We start from the raw sequence: 17,568 nt of genomic DNA, 5'->3' as shown, positions 1-17,568 counted from the left end.
GTGTGGGGGAGGTGGGTAATAAATTATGATATTCCTTACCTTGTCAGCAATAAGATCCAACACAGGTTTTGTGTGCATATTATGAAAATGCTAGATAGTAATTTAACTCATTAGTCATTAGCATTACTTTCATTATCTCCTAAGACCTTCTTCTTGTTCTTTGCCATAACGTTTCTCTTTGTCTTTATTCAATATTCTATCTACATGTACTAAAGTTACTGTATAACACACAGAAATTACAGTCATTTTTAAGTCTATTCAAAGACTAGGGAGAGCTATTGTACTCACCCAGGCATTGTCATGTCTGTCACACTTGGTAAAGTTTGTACATGAAGGGAATGGGTTGAAACTTCATACACTTGTTGTCTCATGATGGGCACAGTTCCCATAACTCTGAGATACGTCATTACAGAGTTGTGCCCCTTTTCTTACTGTCCAGCACTGAGAATAGCATGCTGTCTTATGTTTATGTATGAAATATTTATATTTCATGCACATGTTATCATTAGAGTTATATAGACAACAATTGTTTGTAGATTCACACTATATCATTTACTATATGAGTACATCAACTCCCAGGTGTGCAAGTGGAATTAACTTTTTAACCTATCAAATATTACAACTGATCAAAGTTCAAGTTAGGTGCTTTTGATATATAAGAAATAGTAAAGTTTAATCTGTAATTTGTCTTTTGGACAAAAGCCGACTTATGCACTTGCATGGTGGTAATCACTAAGTTCCTTTGATTATAATTTCTGATAAGAAAGCTGTTCACAAAATAAAACATCAAAAAGTGTTTTAACAATCTGGTTTTCTTTATCTAAAATTTGGACAAAGATCAAGTGTTTTTTGGTAAGACCCCCTTGAAATGAATTTACCTTGATTAAATACTAGACTATAGTAGATGCAAGCCACATTATCTATTATATGTTTTGATAATCATTAGTAACTTGAAGTTGAAAAGGTTATATTTTAACAGATATTATAAATGTTATTGGCATTCCTTTCTACTGATTTTATATCTATATTGGGCATAATATTTACCTTTAGACATACCATAGTTAGATACTTGATCTTCAAATATATATCTATAGTTTGTAAATAATATTTCTCATGAGAAATATTTTACTAGAAGTTGGAAAAAAAGAGACCCCAGCAAGAGTTATAAGCTCACATGACACATCAAGTGGGACTTAAGTTTTTTACTTTCTAAAAAAATATTAATTTAATCTATTTCTTAAAAAAAAACTTTTTTATTTACCTGGAGATAAGAAACATTTCAATTACACGTACACATGTTTTAAAGATAAGACTGAGCATAAGAAATTTTATGGCAATTTATGACATTGTGATGACAATTATTAGATATTTGTGTTAGAAATTTATTTTATTTTACTTCTTATTCAAGTTTATTGTAATGTAACAGTATGTCTTATTTTCCCTCGGTAACCCATTTAAACAAAAGTTTGTTGAAGTTTGTTGAATAAATCCCCTTTAACCAAAGTCTGACTTTTTGACAGCCGTTATCTGATGATTATAATAGTCTGCCCTAAATGAGTGACTTTAATTTGATTGCCACAGTAACCGTCATATAATATTAGGTAAAACCACCCCCTGACAGGTAACATAATTAATTTGATTAACCTGAGACTGGATTTTAGGCAAAATCATTGGTCAGGGTGGATAGTTATATTACTTTTTTATGAGCCTTGAAATTTGCCAATAAATTTATTATGATACACATGACAAATTATTGCCTATACTAAAAAAATTTTTATTACAAATTCATGCTTTAGTACAGTAAACATTTACTGTAGAATTATTATTTCTATATTTTTTTACGTTTTCTTAATAACATGAGTTCGCATAATAACATGAGTTTGCATGTTTTGGGAATTTAGATGATTTACTCTGAGAACACAGGTTAATTGTTTGATTACATTCAACAATAGTGATATTATTCAATATGAAAATTTTAACTCAATATTTTCACGATTGATAGATATATAATGTATAATTCTTCTGCACGGGTTGTTATTTGTATTGAAATATAATTATTGGAAGTGAAGAATCAATAGAGGCTTTAAGAATTCTAGTGACATTCCTAGGAAGCAGTCAGTCGTGAAAATATTGATTCAGATAGAAAGACCAACAGACAAATCTCCGGAATAGTACAGACTGATGTTTCATACAACAGAAGGCCGGTCCCTGTAGATTAATGTCATTAAAATCTGAACAGAATACTAAAAGCCTTCAACCTTTAACTTTTATTTTAGGTATGTGACCAATGCAGTCGAAGATCAGCAGGCACATCTGCGTCCTCTGATCATTCGTGGGCTATTAAGTCAATATTTATATATTTTTAGAAATTTTCCCTGAAAATGATCAAAAATAGACAAATCAATTTAATATTTTATATTTAAGCATGCAAAGGTTTAAAGTTAGGAAATATATTATATATGTTATGCTGTTATACTTTTAACCATAACCAAAAATTAGAATTTAATTAAAATAAAGTTATTATTGATAAAATTTCAAAATTTGTTCTGATATAATAAAAGGTATATATGTATTCCTTTTTCATTGGAATATTTGAAATAATTTGTTATAGAAGATATTATCTGATATGATACTATCATAGTGTATTTATTACATCCCCCAGGGATGTCAGTCAGTTCCTCTATCACTATAGATCTGTCAAATGATAAAACAGGGAGTCTATCATCGGTCTAATTATCATAAAAACCTGACCAAGTTGCCCTGGGTAGCTTTCTCATAATCATTTACCTTTATTCACCTATATTAGTTTACTAAGGTAGTACTGTCATCATAGATGTAGTAGGTGTCCCTCCATTAGAGGTCATGATCAGGATATGGATATAGAAACATAATATTAATAAAGAAAAATGTATGAATCATTTTTTGGTTATCAGGGTCATGATAATACTATGTTGTTATTATACTGTCACCATAAAAAAAATATCATAACATTGATGAAATTAATGCCTCACTGTCACAGTAGTAATTAGTTGGGGAGGAGTTGGAAAAGAAAGTTTAAAGATAAAAGAAGTTTTAATTCTTTTGAGCTCTCATAATTTGTTATATAAAATCAGTTTTCCAAATTTTGTCTACTATGATCATACAAAGATTTTTCTGTTCGCAGTATAGTCATTTGACAGATTAGAAAAAAAAAATTGAAATATTTGCCTTGAGTGGTTACATTCACCTTAATGTTTCTTGGTAATCCCTAGCATAATGAGATTGTGTTTATAAATAGATAGGAAAATGCCGGGGATTTCCAAAGAGCGCAAAAAAAATCTAAACAATCTTTTGACTTGTTTCAACCCATACAAATAGTAGACATAATTTAAATTCCACGACTTGATAAAGAGCGTAAATGAGGTGTCATGTGACAGATATCATTGTATTGTGCATCGCAAATAATGCATTTATAGAAATAGATACGGTCTTTAATTGAAATAAACGCAAGAAGTCTAGAAGACGGATTTGTTTAATTTTTTTATTAGGCTTATTTGGTATTTAGAAAAGATGTCAAGTTATAGAAATTATTTGTGAATCTTATATTATTAGTATGACCAATGTCACATCATTAATCATTATATTTAATGAGAATTTTATTTTAAAAAGTTGTTCTTGTAAGAGAAATACGCCCTTGACAAAAAAACTATTACTAAGGTAAATATTTTTATCGCAGATTATAATGGTATGATAAATTATTACAACAGAGAGAATACCCCCATAATCACTTCGGTATTTCAACATGTACAACATGATTTACAACAGGTTAAAGATATAATCTCACTATTTAATTTTCCTCATTTTTGTGGTGTATCAAAGGCATATTATAAAAATAGTGAAAAAAACCATGTCGCCCTTGGCTAAATCTATTTAAAGCCAAATGACTTATATGATCATTAAATTTAACTCGGAGTTTAAATTTGAGTGGGTGTGGCGTTATGGTGATATTGTTGCATTAATAATAATGAGTATATGCATTAGAAAATAGAAATGTCAAAAATGGGAACTTTTATATTAAGACCTCAAACAGCCTGTAATCCTATGATTTATTATAACTACAAATATTTACATAAATGTTACTACTATTAATTTTACTATTATTTTTATTATTATTCGTACCAGGCAACAGAATAAGTGATACTGTTATTTGAACCATGAAAATATTACTAATTTGATAATCAATTGTCTGTAATAGCTTAAGAAAAGTCCCCTCTATTGTGTAGGTGTTAAAAAGCCTGGTTACTCGGTCATTAGTGAACTAGAAAACACAATAGGCAATTAGCGTAACTTTTTATATTTGTGACTTTCAGTACAGAAAATTGTCAACTCATTTAGTTACCTGTAATCAGGCGAGACTCAAAAAGCGGGTTTCTTTTAATCACCTTAATTGGTGCTCTTTGACATTATAACATAGTTCTATAAGGTTAAAGTAACAATCATAGTTGCATAGAATGCATGGTAACACCTTGTAATTTATAAACCCGTTTGAAGTTTGGTGGAAATAAACACCTTAAAATTATGGTTTTACAAATTGAAATGTTTAGTACAAAGTTATTGACTTTTTTACATGTATTTTTCTATTATGAAGTCTATTTTGTGCTACAAACCTTTGAAGAACAGGTGTTAAATAAAACATTATTATATCTGACTCAATAATAATCAGTCAATAGTTAACCAAAATTGCAGGGCAGAGATTTCAAGTTCAGTTATTGAAATTTTATAGTTCCAATGCAATTTTTGTGTAACTGTTCCAATCAGTATGTCACAGGGAATTATTCTGTATGACCAGTTAATCATACATTTATTTTAATTATAGTAAAACTATTTGAAGTAACTAAAAAATATTTTACAGTATTATTATCAAAGTATGATAATTAAATGAAATTAATCTTGCTCTGTGAAATAGAAATTTTTCTTATTAAAGCAATGCTGATGACAAAATTTTGTTCATGTTCATATTTTGATTTATTTACAATTTTTTCTGATTTTGTTCATGGGGTGGCAAATGCACTAGCTAAGCAAGAAGTTTATAATGTGCCATTATTCTTTTTTGACAAGTTCATGTGTTTTTAAATGTATTTTGTTCATTAGAAATAGACTGTGATTAGGTTAAGATTATAGAGATAGTACACCGTCTCCCGGGTGTCAGTGGTGGCTATCTGATTGCATGGCATTCTCAGTTGGGAGTAAATCCATTGTCCTCTCTACCCCTGTCTGTTGTATTTTACGTACTGAAAGAAAAGTGTTTACCAAAAAATTTACATTGCGCATTTTGTATAGCTTAAAGTAGAATTTCTTTCGGTCTTGACACCTAGAAGGTCGTTAAATTCATGCCCTTTTATTAATTTCAATTAGCTTTTGGAAAATAAGAGCTGTTAATTGATATAATTTAAGGCCTCAACACGTTCCCTTTTATCTTGCTGATTAGCTCACTTGCTGGAAAAATACAATAGCATAATAATTTTAAATCTTTTAAAGTGAGTGGCGGGAAAGTTATTTCATTCATAGAATAGCGTTAGTGACTTAACAAAAACTAAAAACTACTTACAGTTTTTTTTTTATATAAAAAAAGTAAGAATGTAAATTGTGCAGTTTTGACTAAATAATTCTTATGTTAATTTATTGTATGTTGTATGTTTCAGGTTGCTATAAAGTATATACGTAAATCCAAGATAAACGATGAGCATGATCTTAACAGAATCAGACGAGAGATCAAGATTATGTCCACCGTCAAACATCCTCACATCATCAATGTTCGGGAAGGTAATGCCATTCACAAATATAGCATTTCTTATTATAATATTCTTCTTGTCTATGAGGCATTGAACCTGATAGAACCACAGTATGCAGATATTTTCTAAATTGCGAGGAAAATAGTCAGCCTATGTTTAGCTTTCTTTTCATTTCCTTGTGTTACAAGCTATAAATTTCTGTTTTCTCTGATTCATATAAAGTGAATGAATGGTAACTATATATGATCAACAAAATGAGACCCAATTAAGTAACAATGATATTGGAGCAATGTGAAATGTGTGAGATATATTAAGGGTAACAGTGAAATGTAAATCCCTGCCTATGACTAAATGATCAAAATTTAAAAATATTCTCACCAGTCTTTGCAGCCATGGTTTGACATAATCAACAACATATATTATAACAGAATCTTTGTGTTACAAATCAATTTACCAATAGAGGTAGCTTTAGTGGACAACAGTCAGGGATTGTATTTTTTGTATATTTTAAATACTTTCCCACCGATAGGTTATTTGATAGGTATCGGCTGCTCTCAAGTGGTCATAGGAGGCTTACAGTGAAATATAAGCATGTTTTCTTTAAGCTTAATTTGTGAATTGGTTTCTAACCTTCAGTAACAAGCGTTAAGTATAATTTACCACAAGTACTCACATCTTACCCTGGGAAAGGATGCTAGCCAATGATTTTAAGTATGGAATAATTTCATTCATAAAAAAAACAGCACACAATCATGTTTTGATAAAACCACTGACTAAAATACCGGATAATACATAATCCTTTTTGTCATATTAATCATCTTTTGTTCAATTGTTGGTTTATTTTGGCAAATCAATTTCCTTTGGATGTGGTACAAGATATAACAGTATGAGAGGTCCATTTCCTTCACAGACAGACAGGAAAATACACTGACTATTAGCTAAAACCAAGTATAAATAATTATCTTGGATGTGGTATGCCGAGTCTGTCAATTTCCTATGCAGACAAAAACTACTTGATACACAAGACCATCTTAACAATCTCACATGTTTTCAAAGTGGCGTCAGCTGTAGTAGAAGAAAATCATGCTAAAAGCTATTTCTCTCAATGTTTTGTTCCGGTTATTGGACATATTTGGACAAAGAGATCCTCAAGTCACGCAGGAAGTATCTGGGGAAAGTGTTTACATTGCAAACATTGGCTCTGAATGGCTAAGTTTACTTTTCTCAAGCTGTGGACATTCACCTAAAGCGTTGATCCACGTTGATCAGATGTTGGTTGATACATGTTGATACTGATTTTTCCATTTCTACAGCACAAAATCTTTATCATTTAAGTTCTTTTATAATAATATCATTGAATTTTAATATACGGCAGGTCCTGTTTATTTTTGTAATTTGGCTGGTTTGCATATGAAGCAATTTTTATAATGGCTGAATGTCTATGTGAGGTGTTATTGAAATGAGATTTTCTTCTTGTTGGTCTATTGCTAGGTGTTTGAGGCATCTTTTTGCGAAAGAATTGCGGTTGTTTAGAAGTTGATACCGCTTATCACTGGGTTTACATTTAAAAGTCATGTTTTCCTTCTGAACTACTCAAAATATTCAACTCTCACCACTGAGTCATTGAACTAAAAGTGCTGTCACAGCGTGACAACTTCCAGGATACAATATGGATAATTATTTCCTGGGGTTAAACTGATCATTTGCAGCATGTGTAAAGTTGAGTCATAATTTGATTGATACAAATGCTTGATTCATATGTAAGATTATTAATTGTATTTATTACCACTGTAGATGAGCATGTCTTATGCATGCTTGCTTCTGTTTTACGAGACTTATATGACACACACAGGAGCTTATGTAACCAATGATTGTTGTCTTTGTAAGAAATTGTTTTTTCTGTTCCTGATGTTTACTCTGAACCCTATACCTCTCTGAATATTTTTAATGGACTTGTCCATCTTTCAATCTAGACCAAACCATTTGTCATTTTAGGGGCAATATTATCAATGTATACTGACTTTTACTAGACCATGATCAGACAGCACAAAATGTGCCAGTTGATCATTTATTACAGAAAATAAAATTAATTTAAAGCATATATTATAGGTCACTAAAATTTAAGTTCATGTTAAGCTGGATGTTTTTTTTCTGGAGACTTTTGGTCAAAATGATCCTTGAAGTTATTTTGTCATAGTGATTTAAATTTTGTTGAAAATCATTATAATATATATTGAACAAAGTCTATATTGTTATGTCTGTAAGTCATTAATTGATTAACATAATTTGTTAGATCTTCGTCTGTGATTGATTTAAATTGTGTACAATTAAATACAGATAGGAATTTTAATTTGAAATGTTATACAAATCACAACAAAAAGGGAGTGAATAAGGAAATGCCCTTAAGTGTCAAAAGTGACATTTATTGAAAAAAAAGCTTACGAAAACCTGAAATAAAATGAGGTTGCAAATTCTGTCTATACCAGTCTTGAAAGATTTGTGATAGTAAATATTTCTCTCAATGGAAAAAAATGGCTGAATCATGAAATTTTATATCTTTAACTTCATTTTGAGAAAGTGGTTTCAGTTTTGCAGATCGACAATGATTACAGTCATGCAAGCAGACAATTTTTTTAACAACTTTTTTCTACTTACTTTCCAAACTGAAACAGGCATTTCTTTTGTTACAGACTCACTGTTCATGAATAAATAAATGAATGAAATAACTCTGATTTAACAATGAAAATTCAGACTGGTTCTAAAAATTTTCTTTGTTGCATGATTAATTCATTTGCATGCAGACTTGCAGTTCTTTTATTACTAATTCATTTGTACCAGTCTGTGTGAATAACCAACTGTTCTTTCATGTGTGGTTGATAAACAATACAAAAATATTGCTCATTGCCAAGAATATGTTTTATCTTAGAGTTCCCTGAGTCATTGCCTCTACATTGTGATGTGGCAATTTCCAGCACCACTTGAACAGAAAATTATGTTGTCATCGTTTTATTTGAAATATCAACACTGCTCATTGACTTGCTCAATTACAAAAATGCATTATGGTCTGCCAGTTAAAATGCCTAAGGGTCCAATTTCTTGAAATTTTCATCCTTTGAAGTTTAAATTGCCTTGAATTTTTAACTGAACTTAAAAGAACCCTGAAATGAAGCGCAGTGGGCAACGCTTATTATGCCTGGTTAGTTGTAGTAATTAAACCTGACATGATCATAAAATGATCTAGTTTATTAATGTCCAATGATTGAGTTTCATTAAGTACAAACTCTTTTATGTTATCAGTCAATTATTAATAAACATGACAGTTCTGTGAGTTATTTTAAAACCACATGAATGAAAAAATTTTAAAATTATGACTGTAATCAATGTAGTTTTTTTCTTCTTTCTTTTTTTTTTTAGAAAGTTCTATTAAAATGCATTTTTGTCAAATGATTGTAACATGCAGGCACATTGCTGTTGTGTTGTTTACATCTTGTTTGAAAATAAAACACAAACATTGCGAGTATTTTTTAAAACAAGATGAGCTTTAAAATAACTTTCAAACATTTGTTGTTCTGTAGCTGAACATGATTACATTACATGGAGAGTTTGGATGAAAGGATTTGATTTCTCGACAAGTTCACAAGTTGTAATGCAATATGCTGCCAGTATTAATGTATGTGCAGGCCCGTCGTCACGATTTTGTGATTGGTGCGGCCAATTTGATTGGTTTTAGGTAGAATCTAGGGGGGTACGGGGGCATGCTCCCCCGGAAAATTTTTTATTCTAGGATGCTGTCAGGGGCGTTTTCCCGTATATTTGGCACAGTTTACAGCCTGCCGCTAGTACATGTTATAGTAATATGTCAACGATTTTTTACAGATTTAAGTGCGTCGTAAGTTTTAAGGGTGAAATTTAAGGTTCGCATGACGGACGGACAGGTGTACATAAAAGATGAATACATGTAATTGATATTTGGCAAATGAAAAATAAACAATAACTGATGTTATTATAATTCTTAAATGCATTTTTATCTGATGATTATAAATAAACAAATGAAAGAAATATTACAGTACGTGGATTATTGTTTAGCATAAATCACACATTGGTATAAGCTTAAATAACAATCGATGACATGATGGAAGAATAGTTCATTACGAGTCAACAATAACCACTTTTTGTTTAGCAGTAACTTGTATTTTGTTAACAATAATCTTACACAACACAGAGTCTCATTTGATGTAAATTTTCCAAAAACACATCGCCGTCGTTCTCTGGTAGTGATGAACTCATCGGCAAAGTAAGTTGAGTGGATCTGTCAGTTAACACCATTAGATTGTTCAAACGTACTTGAGACATTGTCGATCTCAGGTATGTCTTAATTCTTCTGAACGCCGAGAATGTCCTTTCACTGGTAGCATTAGTAGCAGGCATTACTAACAAAATCTTTAACAACACAACGACCTCAGAGAACAGTGCTCGTTCTAGCACCGACTGTTCTGACGCAAATTTCAAAAAGCCGAGTAGAGTAACAGTACTATTTTCTGATTTGTCAAAATGTGAAGCTGCACATCTAAGATGTCTCGGTTAATATCGTTACCACAGAAATCACAAACAAAACCAAGTTCTCTAGTGGACTCGGTCTTCAAAAGTTGTGCGGCCTTTTTAAGTAAATTCTCCACGTTTTGAAGAACGCGATATCCCGGTTGGTCAAATCTCTCTTTAACACTGGCGATGGCAAGATCGATTGCTTCAAAGTACTTAGGCCGGAACACGTCCTGCACTGTAACGGGGTTGTAACCAACACCTTGCCCCATCTCGAATCGTGTGGGCGCCTTTCTCTTCCGCGGGACATTTCGATCGTTAACACCGACTTTGAAGTTTAATCAATAAAGAATGAGAACTGTCGTCTGATCTCATGTCTATCAAACTATCTAGAGTCCGCTTTGCTAGCCACTGACACTCGGATGCTGACAATGAAACTTGTTGAGGAGATTTGCTGAGGTTGTCTGTCAATGCTAGGATGTCGTGTGCAAACATTACACCGAAAAAGTACTCGAACTTGACTTCGTAGGACCCCTACATATACCTGGTCAATTAATTGTGTCCAGTTGTTTCTTCCTGTCATGTTTGTATATTACCGCGCATTGCATAAGGGGCCAGTTAAGTGTCAAATTGCTAATCAGCGATGCGTGGTTTTTTTGTGGGTTTTTTTTTTACTCATTTTTGGCCAAAATATTGGTCCGGCCAAGGCCGGACCGGCCGGACCATCGACGACGGCCTTGATGTGAGGAATGTGGCTACAGCTGACTCATCAAATATATGTGTCTTGTTACACAGCCAGCATCTGCTGGGTCCCCACAGTGACTTAATTCTCTGTCATTTGATTGGTTGGTTTGAATCTGACCTTATTTGAATTTTTTGACAGTTGTTCACAGTCAGCATAATGTGTTCCTGTTTTCACAAGATTGTAGCTCAAAAACCAGTCTAACCTGTTTGATTGGTTCGTTTGAAATTTGACCTTTTGTTAATTTTTGGAGTTGTTCACAATCATCGTTCTAGATTTCACAAGATCATAGCTTGAATGAATACCGGTGTTACTTATCAGCTGTTTGATTGGTTCGTATCGACCTTAATTGTGAACCATTAAGATGACTGTGACATGATTCTCGGAGTACTGAGTATTTATGATTTCAAGCAATGGTCATGTGAGGTACATCTTGTCTAGATGATGTGTAGATTAGGAGTTATAACATAAATCTTTCAGTGAATTATGACTGGAGTTAAGATATCATAACAAACTTTTTGACAAAAACAAGATTTTCTTGAATGTCACAGTTTATTTTTGTAAAACAACTAAAACAGCTGATCTTGTAAAGTTCAAGGTCTAAATATAAGACATTTGTACCTATAATGATGACAGGTGTCATGTGATGGTCAAGGCTGGTAATCCTGATAAATCCCATATTTTATCTCTGTAAGGTGTGAAAATATAAAAACACTTATAGTCAGACTTATATACAATCTAAAATTATGTTTATATTAATTCTTTATTTACCTAGAAGCTTTAAAATGCCCTGATATTTTGATAAAAGTCAAAGTTATTGATGTGAGTTGTTTTGAAGGCTTATTACACATGTTATAGTTTGTCAAAAAAGAAAGAACTTTCATGATCAATATAAAGATTTTCAAAATGAAGATTTATGTTATCTTGAGCAGAAAAAAAGCAGCCTTTAATGGATAATTCAAAATTTAGGCATATTTTTCTGTTCCAGTTTTTCTGAAAGACTATAATGTCTTTTCATATATCTTAAGCTTTTTGCTTTGAAGACTTGTCAATAGTGGAATTATATCAAGTTCATGTGCACATGCAATAGGACATTGATGGTAGTCAAAGTGTCTGGATTGATTTTTTGTTTGAACAGAATATCACATTATTTGCTGGATTGATCAAATTATTGAAATATTTGGCAGCTAAAATTGGCTATGTTTTTATACAGATAAATATGATAGGATCAGCACATAATTAGAGACTTCAGATCTTAATTATAACATACATTAATACTGACCTTCAAATGCCCTTCATACATGCATGCCAGTTGCATGTCTTTCTTTGTATTGAAAATTACAATTGTTACTACATATAATATATATTAAAGGTTTTTTTGCACGTATTTGAATTCTGTTTTTTTTTTTCAAACTGTACATTATAATATAAATCATAATTTTTTGAAAAGACAGTTTTAAGTCATGCTCCTGCTGAGAAGGAATTGTACTCATATATCATATACAATTTTAAGCAGTGAATTTTAGAGGAAACAAAAAAGAAGGTACTTTAGGTTACGACAGACTTGATTTCATACAATACAAAGCACATGATCAGGTGAATAGAATAAACTATGGCGAGACAGTCTGCTCCACCCTGGTTACATCATCAGGGTTACATAAAGCAAAAAAATGCAAATTAAGCCATGCTTGTAAGTTTTATGACGGAAGTTTTGAACACAGTTTTCATAATTTTATGTTTTGCGGTCTCCAAAATACTTTGGCTTTACATACAGCTCTATGCAATTTGTTTACCCATTATTTTGTATGGGCTATATTTAAATGTTTAAGAACAAAATTTTAAAAAGAAAGCAAAAAATATGTAGTTAAAATCAATATCATGGAAAATTCAATTGAATTTTTCGATAAACTACCAAAGAAGAACTACCATAAATATATCCGGGGGGAGGTTTTTCCTGACAAACTAGCAATTATTATGTTTTGAAAATTATATATTCCGTTTTCTATATAGGCTAAAAAAGAGGCTGAAATATAATATGTTTGCACTTGATGGTTAATCTGTCAGAGTTTATCTTGTTAATCAGTGTGATATATCAAATCATCACCAACCAATATATCATGTTTATATCACCTCACTATGATATAACCCCAATAAACAACTTGTCTTGAGTCACTGATAAATTATCATGATTTTGAAGGTAATCAGGTACTTTCTCTCTCTAAAATGTTTCAGAATTCTCATATTTTCATCTTCTGTTACATACTGCATGTTAAGGATATCACATTCTGAGTACATTGATGCAACATTTTCATAAAATGAAACTCCCTCCATTTACTTCCTTTAAAAAAAATTGTAATAGATTTGAAAAGCATGTTGAAATGTGTAAAAACATGTATTTTGTTTCCCTGTTGAAGCAAGATGAGCAAAAATGTCAACTGAAGACAAGACCAGTGTTCTTTGATCAAACAGAAATTACTGTAATAAACTATATCATATTGCAGTAATTCCATGTTAAGATTTAAACACTGTGACATGTTTAGTGTAGTGACTTGTAATATAACATTAAAATCACCTCATAATTATCACATGGCCTAAAACCACAGATGGTCTTTTATGCTCGGTGTGGCTTAGGTGAGATCATATCGTGGTCCAGAGGTGCTGATTAATGGTGCAGAAATTTGTTCTTGTTTGTCTTTTAAACAATTAACCACACTGTTTACGAGTTAAATCATAATAAAAGCAACTATGGGGGCAATATTTTAATGATGTGGATAAAGTTCTATTGCCTTTTTTAGTTACAGAGTGTGATCATGTATAAAAAGATTAAAAGTTTAGCAATAACAAAACGGACATTGTCATTGTTGCCCTGTTTTTGGCAGAACATGTTAAAAACTGCTCTAGGGTTTCAGTTGTTGTAATAATACAAAGGAAATTGTTTTTAAAATGTGGCCATTGTCCTCACAAACTGCAACTTCATTGTATAATGATGTCAAAATTGTTGTGATGATTGTTTTTCTGATTTTGTGATAAAATTTGGCTTCCTGCTAACTAATAATTTTTTTTTTTCAAACTTATTTTTTTTCACTGATAATGAGTTTCTTTTTGTATTGATATTATTCATATATCTTATAGAATTTTTGTTGGACAGGGAAGATTCATAAAAAAAAATTATGAAAGTTTAACTCGTGAGATAATTAATAGGAAGTGTAATATCTCGGGTGCCCTCAACAGTATTTTTATACAGTCCTTCTGAGCATCAGCTATAAACAGTACCAGTCCATAAAACAGTAACTTTATAGCATGTGAACGAAAAATGTAAGACAGGCTTTTGGTAAATTGTAACGTCAGAATTAAAAGAAACACAAGTTGAATAATTAGATTACAGTATTTTTTGATTTCTTTGTCTTTCTCTCTAAATACTAGAAGTCAAATTTCTTATATTACCAACTTCAAAGTTTTCATGCCAAAATTTACTGCTGGCTGATCTCATTATAGGATTTATGGTTCATTGTCTTTTGTTTTAGTATGTAAATTAATAACGTTAGGTAAATGACTAGATTTATCAAGAGACATATATAACATGGGCGTAAAAAAAGAAACTCAATAGAACCTTTTTTTTGTGTTACTGATACACATAACTGATATTATTGTTTTATGTTAGTGAAAAGGAAAGAAATTGTTACTTTTCAATAGTTCGTTCTCTCATGTCGGCAGACTATAAAAGCAGTGTGATTTACAAGGAGGAACTTTGCCAGAGTCACTTCCATATACTTCTGTTGATTCATTTTGCTTAAAAAAGATTACATAGATTGTATATTTGGCACTGTACTGCATGATCATTTACTATAGAGTACAAAAAGCCCTCTCAATTTTCTCATGGTGATCCCCGTTCGATTGCCTCTGTTTCCCCTTGTTCCCTTTTCAATGTTCATAGCACAACTTTATATTTGCTTTTATTTTTTTGTTATCTTCTGCACAAACAACAGTTTCATTAAAAATTGAAGGATAATTTTATTACCAGGCAGAATATCAAAGGTCACATAATGAAAGCTAAATTACGTAAATATTCCCCATAATAGTTATGTAAAGAATCAGCAGCACAAAGAATGCACTGTGCAATTTAAAATTTTGTATGATGTATTATGTAGGGATGAAAAAAATTGAAATTGCATTTGAGCAAAGTGGTTTGAAGTTAAATATTTGTGGTCTGAGATCTGCATTTTAAAGATCAAAAGATGGGCATGAAATGGTTTTTTTTTTTTTTTTGGAATACCAGTGAGCAAACATTAAATACATGTAATGTTGATATCTGACTAGAAGAAATCATATGAATAAAATATTAATATACAATTAACTTAATGAGTATGATAATTCAAAAGTACATGTATTGTTTCTCAAATCATCTGAAAAAATTAATAATTGTATCCAATGATGATATAGGTGCTGTTGGACTCCAGTATAATGAAATAACTGATGTTAATATTTTTACCCCTGAGCTAAGGTGTCCTCATAGTTGTGGGTTTTTAATTTACATAAAATTATGCAATGGAATGGTAGATCTAATATTTTATAAAGGTCAAATGTGCTTGATCAGCGACTTTATTTTATATCTTAAAACCAAAGATATTAGTCATATATTTATTATTATTATTATGCACAGATTATGCAGGCATTACTTGGATTTAACGATAATGATTCAACTTCTATTATACTATTATATAAAGTATATTGTATTTATGTATACAGTTTGTTCTGGTGTACTAATTCAGGTAAATCATGTGGAAATAGGCTTTATAAAGACGATTAATACATGTTTGTGAAATGCATAAAAAAGCATATGATATAATACTTCTCTCTGGCCTTTCATAAAAGGTTTTGAACGAGGATTTGGCAACAGTAACAGACAGCCTATCAACAGCTTTGACTAATGTAGATTAAAGATAATATTTTTGAAAAGAAAATGCACCTAAAGTAGTACAAACAATGTTATGTTTTCAGGTCAGTTGATAAACTTTGAGAAGGTTTTTTTGTCTGCTGTTTATACTTTTTTCAGTATTGACTGTTAAATTAAGGTAGATATTTCATTACCTATTAAAGTACCTTCTTTATTTTTTGTCCAAAACCAAATTGTTTTTGTTGTTTAAAAGGGTAATTTGTTTTTTGTTATTGTTTTTCAATACCAAATAATTTGAGCCTGTTTACCATGTTAGGAAAAGTTAGGAAAATTGCACATTTCCGGCTGTAACTGCTACTGCCATACTATTGTGATACACATTGAAAAAATCTTAATAACAGATCTATGAAAATATGTGATATCAATTTTAATTTCCTTTCTTAGTTGTGATGAAGGTTTCTGCTTTGTTTAACTTCATTATTTACACCCAGTGGGAGACTGGCTTAACCAGGTCTTGTGAAATCAAAATGAAGAGAATCAATTTTCTTTATTGTGATTTCTAATACCTTTGGCCAATTTTGATCCATTAGATTCATTTGTTTGCCTGTTCAGCAGATTTTGAATAAAATCTTTGTAAACAGTCCTGATGATAGAAATATTTTCTTTTCATTTGTAAAAGATCAAATATGTGTTTGTGTAGGGTTGTTTAGCAGATAATGGCGGACATATTTGCAGCTATATGCTAAGTTGGCTTGTTTTTATGAATTGTTTGTTTTGTGGAGGTCCTTCACTCTAGAGACTGACTTTGGGGTGTTAATACAAAATTGTCCAGGCTGTTGTTCAGGAACTATTTGCAAATTTTACCTTACTTATACATCAAATTAAGATGGGATATTGACCCCTTCCCCATAGTAGTCTTATTTATATACCTGTAATGGGAATTACTAATACTGTAAATGCAATCTATGGTGGCGAAATGGTTTAGTGTCCCTCTTGTGCAACGAGAGGTCGGACCATTATAGAGATAGTTGTAGGGGGTGTTCAGTCTGGTTTCAGTAAAATGTGGATACTGCCACAGTGTTCTTTGATTGCTACTCACTAAGTTATTGCTGGTCTCTTGTTACAATGCTTCCAATGTTTGGTATAAGTCAATTTATTAGTTATTACATCAATATTTTACACTTACATGGAATAGATATATGCATCAGATAGAAAATAATTTCTCTGTTAAATATTTATATTTGAATTAATGCATATTTTTTTAACTGAAACGTAAAGATTACTGAACTTTTCAGTAACAGTACGAGTTGAGTCATTTCTTTTAATCTAGATTTGTTGCCAGTTAAATGACCTGTTTTATTAAGAAATGGATGATTCAAAAGAAGAAAAAAAGGAGGATTAAAGAAGATTTGATGATTATAAAGATAAAAAGGAGATAAATTTTGGTTGCCTTCGGTCATTATCCAAGAGCTGCCCACATGTCTCATCACAAAAGCTGTTTGTCAACGCCTCCTGATCTTTTCTTAATATGATCGAATAATGTATCATGTAAATACCAGGCAGTCCTATCAACTGACCGATAGTTTCACTTACCCCATACTAAGATGGTCAAATAGTACACC

General features: G+C 31.3%; 1 protein-coding gene across 1 annotated transcript in view; it reads left to right on the top strand.

Annotated features, from left to right (window-relative positions):
• Nucleotides 1-17,568, top strand: part of LOC132736419 (NUAK family SNF1-like kinase 1) — a 34,062-nt gene that overhangs the window by 2,316 nt on the left and 14,178 nt on the right. Inside the window, exon 2 of the mRNA XM_060723545.1 lies at nucleotides 5,682-5,802. Within this exon, the coding sequence (XP_060579528.1) occupies nucleotides 5,682-5,802 (121 nt within the window). The remainder of the gene's footprint in view (nucleotides 1-5,681; nucleotides 5,803-17,568) is intronic.

This window comes from Ruditapes philippinarum, unplaced genomic scaffold, assembly GCF_026571515.1.
Source record: "Ruditapes philippinarum isolate M1 unplaced genomic scaffold, ASM2657151v2 ctg2075_1_1_1_1, whole genome shotgun sequence".
In the NCBI taxonomy this organism is placed as follows: Eukaryota; Metazoa; Mollusca; class Bivalvia; order Venerida; family Veneridae; genus Ruditapes; species Ruditapes philippinarum.
Note: the sequence above shows the minus strand (reverse complement) of the source record. Positions and strands in the feature narration are given on the sequence as shown.